At 38.9% G+C, this 11,943-nt stretch overlaps 2 protein-coding genes across 7 annotated transcripts; one reads left to right on the forward strand and one right to left on the reverse strand.

Annotated features, from left to right (window-relative positions):
• Nucleotides 1–364: 364 nt before the first annotated feature.
• On the reverse strand, nucleotides 365–1,235 carry cga (glycoprotein hormones, alpha polypeptide). Its single transcript, XM_053633105.1, has 4 exons — nucleotides 1,200–1,235; nucleotides 988–1,091; nucleotides 655–842; nucleotides 365–563 (listed from the first exon to the last, which is right to left on the reverse strand). The coding sequence occupies exons 2-4, from the start codon at nucleotides 1,073–1,075 to the stop codon at nucleotides 489–491; spliced, it is 351 nt and encodes a 116-aa protein (XP_053489080.1). The 5' UTR covers nucleotides 1,076–1,091; nucleotides 1,200–1,235; the 3' UTR covers nucleotides 365–488.
• A 3,059-nt stretch (nucleotides 1,236–4,294) lies between these two features.
• On the forward strand, nucleotides 4,295–11,907 carry syncripl (synaptotagmin binding, cytoplasmic RNA interacting protein, like). 6 transcript variants are annotated; one of them, XM_053632605.1, is made up of 12 exons: nucleotides 4,295–4,485; nucleotides 5,816–5,974; nucleotides 6,609–6,727; nucleotides 7,530–7,637; nucleotides 7,719–7,832; nucleotides 8,102–8,278; nucleotides 8,581–8,716; nucleotides 8,863–9,068; nucleotides 9,162–9,311; nucleotides 9,399–9,520; nucleotides 9,647–10,010; nucleotides 10,510–11,907. In XM_053632605.1, the coding sequence occupies exons 2-12, from the start codon at nucleotides 5,827–5,829 to the stop codon at nucleotides 10,540–10,542; spliced, it is 1,677 nt and encodes a 558-aa protein (XP_053488580.1). In that variant the 5' UTR covers nucleotides 4,295–4,485; nucleotides 5,816–5,826; the 3' UTR covers nucleotides 10,543–11,907. The 6 variants fall into 6 exon arrangements, with proteins under 6 accessions (XP_053488580.1, XP_053488579.1, XP_053488578.1 ...); XM_053632604.1 differs by having other exon boundaries at nucleotides 4,298–4,485; nucleotides 10,507–11,907; XM_053632603.1 differs by having other exon boundaries at nucleotides 4,302–4,485; nucleotides 9,629–10,010.
• The last annotated feature ends 36 nt before the right edge of the window (nucleotides 11,908–11,943 follow it).

Genomic DNA, 11,943 nt, shown 5'->3' on the forward strand with positions numbered 1-11,943 from the left:
ATCACTGACACACTACTGCCCCAAAACTGGAACCAATTTGCCTGTTTTTATCTCTTTAACTAGTGTGTGATTTACTGGCTAATGAGTGCCTTAAAATTCTACTTCTCTACAATAGTTTAATTTTCTTTTTAGTATGTGTTTGTTAGGTACTTTGTATAATACTATATATAATCATTTTAAAAGATAAAATTATAATATGGATGACTAGAATAAATAATAAAGAGATAGATAGATAGATAGATTGATTGATACATACATAGTTGCAGCATATGCTTTATTTTAAAGGCACATTTGACAAATTACACTTAGCAGTTTGTTTTAGTTATCTAAAAAATAAGATGAGCATTACAGTTTAGTAACAAACGTTAAGCACAGAAAATTTAGCATACATATGAGCAAAGGTGTAATTTTTTTCTTGCTGTGTAACTTGAGTTCAAGGGATTTCTTTAACACACTAGTCAAACATGTTTGTTTTAAAGTCATGATATCTAAAATTTATGATAGTAACAAGTGCTGCAATGGCAGTCTGTGTGATTCATTAGCTTTACATCATTAACAATAACCTGTGGGAAAAAGGAGAATATCAGTGAAACCTGTAACATTTTATAACAAATGTTTTTATCAAGTATTATGTTCTGATTTGAATTATCTTACCCTTTTAACCTCTTTGGCAACACAACACGTGGCTTCAGATGTGATATTCTTTGGGACCAGCATAGTTTTCTTGGACCGCAAAGGAGTCGGGTAGGCTCTGGAAAAGCAGCATCCCATGCACTGATACACAGGAGCTCCGGGTTTTGAGAAAATATTGTTCTCCTTGAGTTTGCACTCTTCACAGCCAACTTTTCAGACAATAAGCAGAAACAATAGTAGTTATCAAGATAAATGGATTCTTATGCATAGTAGTTGATCAGTTACTGAACCTCTGTTTGCTCTGATATTGTTTTAGATTCATTATTGTGCCGCAAAATAAAGGAATTAACTTACAGTCATTGTTTGGAAAAAGTTGTCCAATTTCAATTAGGACAGACAGTAAAATGATTGTTGCTCCAGTGTATTTAAGAATCAGAATCATCCTAACTACAGACAGTCTGCAAAACAAAATATATGCATTACAAATGACTTCTATTTAATGCAGTCACAATTAGCTATTCATCATTATAAAATTCCAATGAGTGTTAATCATTTAGAAATACTACCTTCTCTTCTTCACACCAAAAACTCACCAGTTCGTCGGGCATCAGTGCATCTCATGGGTTTTATAGTCTCGTCTAACCACACCTACTGAATAAAACTCCAGAAGTTCTCGCCTCAGTTAATTCTTGGTATGACTCACCAGCCTTTATCTGACCTTATAGTCCATTAAATGAATGAAAGGAAAAATTTAACATGCACTGTTGTAAACAATACCTGGGTTTGATAATACAGGTATGGATTACACTAAACATTATTAAAGACCACATAATCTAGTAGAATGCAGCAGTGTATCCAAGCCACTGTTCTTGATCCATTCCACACTATAGTACTGAGTGCTCCTTTCTTCTGCGACATTATATGTGGTAATTCTTTAACTGTACAGGCTAATAAAATTGGTACCATGAGCGCTGTATACATTTTTACTAGGCCTCATTACACACAATGGTAGAACACTGGAAATGTTTGATCTGAGATTTGAACAACCATTTTTCTACTGCTGTATAAAAACACATTAACTGGTTTTCAACAAGACTGTTGCAGAAGTTACAGTTGCTGTGATTTATTTTTCAAGTTTCTTTTCCCTTGTAATTTCTACAGTTAACGGTAGCATCCACCTCTATTCAACTATTTATCTCACAGTATTACAAATCAAAAGCGAATATTTGCTTGCACTACTATCTTTTGATCTTTCTGTTGTTGCTAATCCATATATCCTTGGTTGTGTTGGAAACCAGAGTCTGGCCTTAGACGGATGTAACCTAATACATTGTGTGGAGCAGATGGAACACCTTGTCTATGATTAAAAGATTTATTTAACTTCCCATTCATGCAAATGCTATCTCAGTCAACAAAAATGTTCCTTTTGTTTTTTATTAATGCGACCAAATTGAAAATAAGTTAATTCACTCTTTCCATTAGAAATCGTTAAAATTCATGGGTGAACCTTTTCGGTTCAACACAAATACAAAAAGTTAAGTGAATTTTTATTAATACTCAAACCATATACACATACACTCACTGTCCACTTTAATAGGAACACCTGTACAACTGTATCAGCCACTCTTTTGGCAGCAGCTTTATGTAACGTTCACATCAAACATCAGAATGTGGAAAAATTGTGATTTTAGTGACTTTGACCGCAACATGGTTGTTGGTGTCAGACAGGCTCGTTTGAGTATTTCAGAAATTACTGATCTCTGAACAAAAACTACGGCAGATGGGCTACAACAGCAGCAGACCACATCTGATTCCACCTCTGTCAGCCAAGAACAGGAATCTGGGGCTACAATGGGCACAGACTCACCAAAAATGGACAGTTGAAGATAGGAAAAACATCACCTGGCCTTTTTCCAGTCTTCAGCTCTCCAGATTTAGTGTGTCTGTTTTCACTGGTATGAATTAAAAGACATACATGTTTCCAATTAAAGTGGCTGCCAAGTGTATATTGTAGAACGGGATGAAATATCAAGGAATATCAGGAAAACACAACATAGAGGACAATACAAAGACTAAGTACACTTTACTATATATACACTATACATGGCTTCTTATAAAATACAGTATATACATGAAGTTGACCACCATAGCTAGATGCATATGAATATTGTGACATATAGAGGATATTAGTAGGTAAACAGAACATCTGGTATGGATCTTGGCATTGAATCCATATTAAGATGAAAGTTTCCAGAACAATTTGTAAGGTCTATTTCTGCTGAAAAAGAAGAGAAGAGCCTGTGAAAACCATGATCATGTTCCGTAAGGTATGATAGTGATGAACAATTTTGTCCACATGATGGCTGTATTGAGTAAATGTTTCAGGGCAGAATGTACTCTTTATCAATACATCTGTCTGTCCCTTCTTCTATTACATACTTTTATTATATAGTAAGACTTTCAATTAAAAAAAATATATATATAAATATATAGGCATGCGGAGAGGGACACCTTGGACAGGGTGCCAATCAATTGCAGGGTACAATTGCAGACGCCCATTCACACACTATACGGACAATATGGAAATGCCAATCAGCTACAACGCATGTGTTGGGAGGGTGGGGGTGCGCGGAGTACCTGGAGGAAGCCCCCGAGGCACGGGGGAGAGCATGCAGAGTCCACGCACACGCTGTGGAGGCGGGAATTGAACCATCATCTCTGGAGGTGTGAGATAAGTGTGCTAACCACTAAACTACTATGTCCCCCAAACATGTGTTTGTTTGTTAGATGCTGGGTTACCTAGAAAAGTTGCAGTCCAACTAGATGAAATTTACATAGCATGTAAGGCCCCTTAAACTTTCAGCATACTTGTACCCATTTCAGGTTTCAATCCAGCTGCATGTGCTTTTAAAATAGTTTGTGATTGTGGGAATTTGAAAACCAAAGCAACTTTTTGTGGTTTCCTTCCAAAATGGGTACTGCAATCATGAGGTACTTAAAATTTTTATTTTTTTTTAAATGCATGAAAGAATTTTGAATTGGACAGTCTTTTTTTCTCTGTGCCTCCCTGCATTTGGAAGGAAACAGAGTATCCGGGGTGGCAGTTTCAGAAAAATTATGTATATATTTAAGCTAGTTGCTCAATTGCCTTAGTGATTGTGACACTGGAATATCCAGGGTTTTCGACTTGGGGTGGTAATTGGGAAGGTCACTTAAACGGTGGCAGCCATGTGGTGGATTTTCATAACTGGCCACTATGTCCTAAAGACAACTTTGATTGTTTTCCCCATCTACTGAATTTTTTGCCCTTCACAGTTCGAGGTTTTCTCTCATCAAAACACCCCCTCTTCCAACGGATCAATATATGAAATAATTATTAAATAATCAGACAGCTGGGTTAGGCGTGCTTGGAGTAAGGTGTCACGTGGCAGGAGTTTCTGGGCAGACAGTAGCTGAGAATCCTTGTGTGGGAGTAATGAGAACACTAAACTGTGCTGTGTATCTGAATAACACGACCGAAACCGGAAAAACTTCCTCCTTAAATCCTGAGACACAATCCTGCTCTCTGCTGGTTAAGGTTTTGTTTGGCTGTTGCCAGAGAATGCTTATTTTGCGTTTATGGGCAGCCGTGGCCTTACAAACGCGCCATGAGCGCTCCCTTGAATGGGTGAGTGAGAAACCCCGTGCTTTAGAAAAAAAAATCTCGCGGCGTGATACTGGCCGCCATTTTGCATCGTCCTAGCTAAGTGCAAGAGCGGAGCCGGACTAACGGCAGGGGTTTTGGTCACATTTTTTCATTTTCTCCCGTTTTCCCTCCGGAGTCATCCACACACAACAAATATTAATCGACAGGTACGATAAACGTCTTAAGCTTGGCAGAGAATTGTATGGCATAAAAATGTGATCTGATCTTTTGTTTTCAAACAAAAGTAGCTAGAAACTGGTCGGGACGTCTCAGACCGGCTTTTTGAAAATGGACTCCCATGTGTGGCGGCACGTTGACTTGTATATGGCTAATATAGCTAGCTTAACTCACATAGGCCTCGGTTTGACGTATAATCATTAGTATAGTTAGTCTTGTTACATGTGACTCATTTTGTTGTTTGTGGGGAAATTAATGGCGTTTCATAAGAGCTTGCTAACAAACAAAACGGATAAACGTTATTTCCCGGCCAAGTTATCACGCTAGCTAACTAACCACTTAGCCACATAGCAAGCTGGCTAACAACAAGCACGCAAAGTTGTGAAAGAGTTTTTCTTTATCGCTGTGAACAATGCACGTTATTGTGGCTGCTAGTTATAAACCGCTTCTGTGTCAGTTAAGATACGAGTGGCTTGACAGCGTGGTTCACAGTAGCTGTCAAATAACGCATGGTAGCTGTTGGGAGTTGTAGGTGTCCACGTTGCTCTTGTGTTCTGGCCTAAAGCTAGCTAGCCTCCTGCTTAGCTAAATCTGCTCCCGTCATTAGCGCGCCACATTGCAGTTTGACCGCCTCATTTGAAGCTGCAGAAACTCCTCGGTTAAAATGAAACAAAGCGATCTTCATTCAGACCATGAGGTGTTCCCAGGTAACTTTTGCTGTAAATCAGATAATCGATGTTAACTTTCAATCCAGTGATCTATTGTTAAGTCAAAAAAAAATGTTAACCGAAACGACATGGTTACTAATGCATACTATTACTGGGCGTTGAGATGTCAAGTCTTTAGCGGATTTGAATATAAACTGGTGAGCTTATGCTTCACGCAAGAAATGGACTCGATAACTTGTGATCTGCGTGGTCACATGCTTGCTAGGAAGCATTAGATGATCGCAAATTAGCCCCCAAAAGAACACGTGGAAAAGCACACCTAGACTGGAAGTTCAAGTTCAGAGCTACTTGTTAGATTTGTGGTTGTGCGCATACATTTGCATGCGGTTTCTGTTAATTGGCAAATGATGAGATTATTCTTGCAAACCTCAAACGTGGGTGTAGGAAGTATGCGTTAAAATTGGTTTGATGATGATGTGCCTGCTGATGTGTTTAAGCAGTAAAAAAAATAAATTGTGGCCCAGATGTATTGTCCCTCAATTAGTGCTGTGCACTTTGTGTTGGGGATGCGACAACATGAACACAGGGTCAGGCAACAGGTTCCTTGACCTCTGCCCAGTTTGAATTAATTTGGCTCATTGCATCTGCGCAGATTTCGGAGACATGGCCACTGAGCATATAAATGGAAACGGTACTGAAGAACCAATGGAGACTTCGGCTGCAGTTACCCATTCAGAACACTTCCAGACATTATTAGACGCTGGGTTACCTAGAAAAGTTGCTGTCAAACTAGATGAAATTTACATAGCAGGTAAGGCCCCTTGAACTTTCAGCATATTTGCACCCATTTCAGGTTTCAATCCAGTTGCATGTGCTTTTAAAATATGATTGTGGGAATTGGAAAACCAAAGCAACTTTTTGTGGTTTCCTTCCAAAATGGGTACTGCAGTCATAAGGTGCTTGTAAAAAAATAAATAAATAAACTTTTTTTGCTTAAAAGAAAATTGGCCAGTGATTTTTTTTTTTTTCTCTGTGCCTCCCTTAGCAGTTTGAAGGAAACAGAGTATCCTGGGTGGCAGTTTCAGAAAATTTCATGTGTAGACCCTTAAAGCTGAGTATTAAGCACTCCTGAGGAGGTCTCCTCATACAGTGTCAGGGCAAGTGTGTTGCCAGATGGACATATGCAGGAACAATGGAGCAGCTGGCAGTGGTTAAGACAGGTGACCGGTCCTCATAAATCACTGTGAGCAAGCTTGATATGCAGAGGGTTTCTGGATGGCGGTCTCAAATTACACCATGACATCTGTTGTGATTAGTCCTGTATATTTGCACTGTGACACCAGCGACATTTGAATAGCACTGTGCGGAGTGGGATAAAAGAATGAACCGGCAGTTGATCTTTATTGCATTATTTTTTTTTTGTTTTGTTTTCGTCTCTTGCTCAGGTCTGGTTTCTCACAGTGATCTTGATGATCGTGCAATTGAAGCTCTAAAGGAATTTAACGAAGAAGGTGCTCTGCAAGTCCTCCTCCAATTTAAAGACAGTGACCTCTCACATGTTCAGGTAGGTTTGTATTGAAGAGCCCAGACATTAAGGTGATAAAAATAACTGTCAAATTGAGGTCCTGACTCTGTGGTCATTAAAAATCAAAAATTCCCCCATTGGCTTTTATCTATCATGACCCCCTAATAATCTCCTTCTCTGAATTGGCTACATCACACTCCTCTACACCCATAGTGAGCGTTCTGGCACACTATGGCTGCCGTTGCATCATCCTGGTGGATGCTACACACTGGTTCAGGAGATTTCCCCCATACGATGTAAAAGCGCTTTGAGTGTCTAGAAAAGTGCTATATAAATGTAAGGTTTTATTATTAATTATTATTTTTATACCTGTTATTCTGTTTCACAGCTATGTGACTCTCAAAACAAACCAAAAGGCTGTTAAACAAGTAATATTTCTCCATTGTTTATTATATCAGAACAGTGGTTGGTGCTAAAGCTAGCTATGGGAATGCTGAATTATGCAGTGGTTAAGATGTAGAGCATAGAGTTATAAAGCACAAAGCTGTTTGACTGTAGGATGACTGTAGTCAGCCCTGGAAAGCCACTGTAGTAGGGGTGCACATTATACAGTTTATGAAGCTGGGTCAGTCAGCCACTATGGGGATAGGTCAGTTTGTGTTCTAGTTAACACTTTGATTACACACACCGTGAAAGTGCTGGGCTTTTATTTGTACACTATGATTGAAAAGAGTGATAAATGTCAAGGCTTGTCATTGTCACTCCCATGTAAGTATATAAAATGTATGTACACCGTTGTAGATGTTTTGTTTTTTTCTTTTCTCTTCTACTTTGTCCATAGAACAAAAGTGCCTTTCTCTGTGGAGTTATGAAGACATACAGGCAAAGGGAGAAGCAGGGGACCAAAGTGTCAGATTCTAATAAAGGACCAGATGAGGCAAAAATCAAAGTAAGTATTATTTTACTTTATCATTTTATAAAAACCCCTTTTGTATGGCAGAGATGTGTGTTCATTTTTCTAATTTGCCAGGCTTTGCTTGAGAGGACTGGTTACACACTTGATGTAACAACAGGTCAGAGGAAATATGGCGGGCCTCCTCCTGAGTCAACCCACTCGGGTGCACAACCCACAGTTGGGACAGAGGTAAGATCAGATCAGTGACACCCAAACAAGTCTTGTAAGGTTTTCTGCACATTTACCCAGCAGTAAACTGCAACAAATTGCCTGCAGTTTTCATTGTCAGAGGTATATTGTTTCCTGCTGGAGTGAACAAATTATCAAATAATTGAGATGCAACTGTTTCAGATTTATTTCTAAAAGGGGAAACTTTCATTGAATGAATAATAAAAAATTTATACAGCATATTCCAGGTTTTACACTTGTATAAGTAAGGGTCTCATTCTTGTCTTTAGATTTTTGTAGGAAAAATTCCAAGGGATCTCTTTGAAGATGAGCTGGTCCCCCTGTTTGAAAAAGCTGGGCCCATATGGGACCTGCGTCTGATGATGGATCCCCTCAGTGGCCTGAACAGAGGCTATGCCTTTGTCACTTTTTGCACTAAAGAGGCTGCTCAGGATGCTGTTAAACTGGTAAGTGAATTAGTATCACTGGTAACAATATGCAACATTTTGATATCCAATAGGATTGGCCAGTAACATTTGTTCCAAAATGAAGACATTGCTTTAAAAACAGACTTTATTGTTTTTGGGTTTTTTTTTTGAGATTAAGAAATTGGTAAGTAGACAGCATGCTATCATTATAGATTATAAATACTCCCACCCCAGGTGGCACACTTTCAGAAGGCTGAGTTTGTATTCCCAACAGTGCAATGTTTCAAGGAAGTTATCCGTCAGCCCTAAAAGAATGACCTGAAAGTTTTCACCTTTTTCAGTGTAACAACAGCGAGATCCGCCCTGGCAAACACATTGGTGTTTGTATCTCTGTGGCCAATAATAGACTGTTTGTTGGCTCCATCCCCAAGAGCAAAACCAAGGAGCAGATTGTGGAGGAATTTGCTAAAGTTACAGGTAGGTAAATAACTGCAAGGCTGTTAACCTTCTAGTTTGTGGTTATTTCTGTAGCTCAAGGGCAGATTGTCAGTATGAGCTGTATCAATATATGTAGACTGAATGAAAGCTGGATCCATACTTGATAAATTTCTTTTTTCTTTCAGAGGGCCTGAATGATGTAATTTTATACCATCAGCCTGATGACAAGAAAAAAAATAGAGGTTTCTGCTTTTTGGAGTATGAGGATCACAAAACAGCAGCACAAGCACGGCGCAGGTTGATGAGTGGCAAGGTGAAAGTGTGGGGAAATGTAGTGACTGTGGAATGGGCCGATCCCATTGAGGACCCTGACCCAGAGGTTATGGCGAAGGTAAACAAACAGAATATGTCCTGAGGGCAACTTTTCTTACCCTTGTGAAATTTCTTCTGGTGGGAAAAATAATTTTATCCTGTCCCTTTTTAGGTTAAAGTACTGTTTGTAAGAAACCTTGCAAGCACTGTATCAGAAGAGCTCTTAGAAAAGACATTCAGCCAGTTTGGCAAGCTTGAGAGGGTGAAGAAGCTTAAAGATTATGCCTTTATTCACTTTGAGGACAGAGATGGTGCTGTTAAGGTACCATATTGGTTTCCTTTCGTTATCTCACTTGTCATGTTTGAAGGAAATATTAGCTGATTTGTTTAACTGTCCGTTTTTCAACAGGCTTTAGCTGAAATGAATGGGAAAGATTTGGAAGGTGAACAAATTGAAATCGTCTTTGCAAAACCACCCGATCAGAAGAGGAAAGAGCGGAAGGCTCAGAGACAAGCAGCGAAAACTCAAATGTAAGTTCACTTATTCATACTGTGATGTAAGTAACATTATGCAGATTGCTTGTTTGTAAGTTGTATTGTGCGTGTTGCTCCAATTCCATTACTTGTGTTTTCAACAAGGCATTGCTGGGCCTCCAGGTATGATGATTATTATTATTATGGCCCACCACATATGCCACCGCCCACAAGAGGAAGAGGACGAGGAGGCAGGGGAGGTTTCTCTTATCCCCATGACTACTATGGCTATGATGACTATTATGAATACTATGGCTATGACTATCACAATTATCGAGGTGGCTATGAAGATCCGTTCTACGGCTACGAAGACTTTCAAGTTCAAGGTAGAGGACGAGGGGGTCGAGGAGCTCGTGGATCCACTCTGTCCCGGATTCGAGGTGCAACTTCAACTCGAGGAAGAGGAGGTTTCTCTCAGCGTGGAGGCCCAGGATCCAGCAGAGTGGTGCGTGGCTCCAGAGGAGGAACTCAACAAAGAGGCCGCGTGGTACGTATGTGTGAGTGAGAGAGTCAGGACAAGAAAGGCCATTCTATAACTAATTGCCCCTCATTAATACCGGTCATTTATTGTTTACTATTTTCTTCTTTCAAATTGCTAACACATAAAAGGCACCTTGTGGAAGAAATGGACCAAAGGTTTGCATGCTTCTCTCTTTCTGGAAAATCTGCTTTGAATATACAGAGCTAAGCAACAGTAATACTTTGTAATGACTAGGTGGTTTTGCACAGGCAATTTTATTTGCTTTGCTTAAATGATATACAATGACACATTACTATAATGTTTCACTACTTTATTTCTAAATGTTCTGCACAAAATGGGCTTGAAAAATTCCACTGATATGTGAAAGATATTTAAATGCAGAAGTGCCTCACACATGCCATGCATTTATAGATTTATCAGGTGTCTCTTTATATTTTGATTTTTTTTTTTTTTTTTTAGTCACATTTTTGATATTTCTAGTTAAAGTGGTTATTTTTCTCAGCAGGGAAAAGGGGTCGAGGCTGGTCCTGACCAGTGACGGTGAAGACTGACTTGCTACATTTGGGGTTACACCATAAGCTGCCAGTGAAGATGATGGTAAGGTCGAAGCAATGCCCCAATGATGTTACAGCCTTACAGAAGCAGATCTCCCATACTGCCACCTTTGAAAACCAGTGGAAATTCTGTTCACTTGTACTCTTGGACTTGTTGTATTCATATAAGTCATGCATTTAAATTTTGTCACATCCTACCCCCCTGTAACATGCTCCAAATATTACAAAGTATGCCAGTTTAAAAAAAAAAAAATTGAGGTTCAGACTTCCTAAAGGATACTAAACATTGTTCTTTTTTTGTTTTTGCACTTTTAAAGTCTCTGAGTTTGAAGTGGCTCAGTGGAGCTTGATGTATATTTTTGTGCTAATTGCAATTTTATTGTCGGAATATCCATGTTTATCTAAATTAATTATTTGGATGAAAAGGACATGACATCTGCAGGTTTTTGGTGTAACCACCTTGCATGGATAAGTCAGGCATTCCAGGAAAGTGGTTCTTTTCAGAACTTGTCTTTAAAGGGTTGGTTAACTACCTCAGTACAGAGGATTGAACTACCCTGCCTGTACTGTAAATAGGGAAACTTATATTGATGAAAGCAGGGCTTGTTTTCTATGAAATATGCATTAGAGCAGCTGCTCAAAAGATGTACTTAATGTAATATAATCATTTTGCTGCTGCTCTGACACTGCAAACAGTCAAACTGGGCATGCAAAATAATCTCATATGATGAGCCTGAACAAGCCCTGCTTTTATCGTATTTTGAACTGAATTAGCTTCCTTGCTTCTTCAGATTATGTAGTTACTGGTTGTATGATTGTATGATAGTTTTGGAATAAAATGTTACTTTTGTAAAGGCTTGAACATCACAAAGGCGTCAACTGCTTTTGGTAAGCCCTGCAGTGTCCCTTTTTCTAAGAATTGAAATACGTTTTTAGAAAACAGTCCTCTTAAGATTATGTATCATGCCTTTTTGTTTTACTGAATCATGCATCATTTTGCAAGAATGATCACATTTCCACCCAAGACCAGACAAGAAAACTAGGCCCTGTTCACTTTCTTTGTGGCTGGCTGTGTTCAATGGGAAGGATTGGGATCATTCGGTGGAAAAAGGGATGCTGCAGCTTTGGTTTATATTCCATTATATAGCAAACAGTTGACTGAACCATTCAACCGGTTTTGTACACAGTTAACTCCCTCTTGATGAAGCTGTATCAACCTTTTGACATGTTAGCAGTTTTAAACTATTGTTGGTGGCCAACAACGTTTTTGCATTCCCGCAAATAAATTGTTTTATACTGTAAAATGAGGTGAGTGTAACTTATTTTTGTAATAAAGTTTTTGATTTCTATCTGTGTCTTAAAACTTTACTGTTATGGCCTTAAGT

Source organism: Ictalurus furcatus, chromosome 9 (genome assembly GCF_023375685.1).
Source record: "Ictalurus furcatus strain D&B chromosome 9, Billie_1.0, whole genome shotgun sequence".
Lineage (NCBI taxonomy): Eukaryota > Metazoa > Chordata > Actinopteri > Siluriformes > Ictaluridae > Ictalurus > Ictalurus furcatus.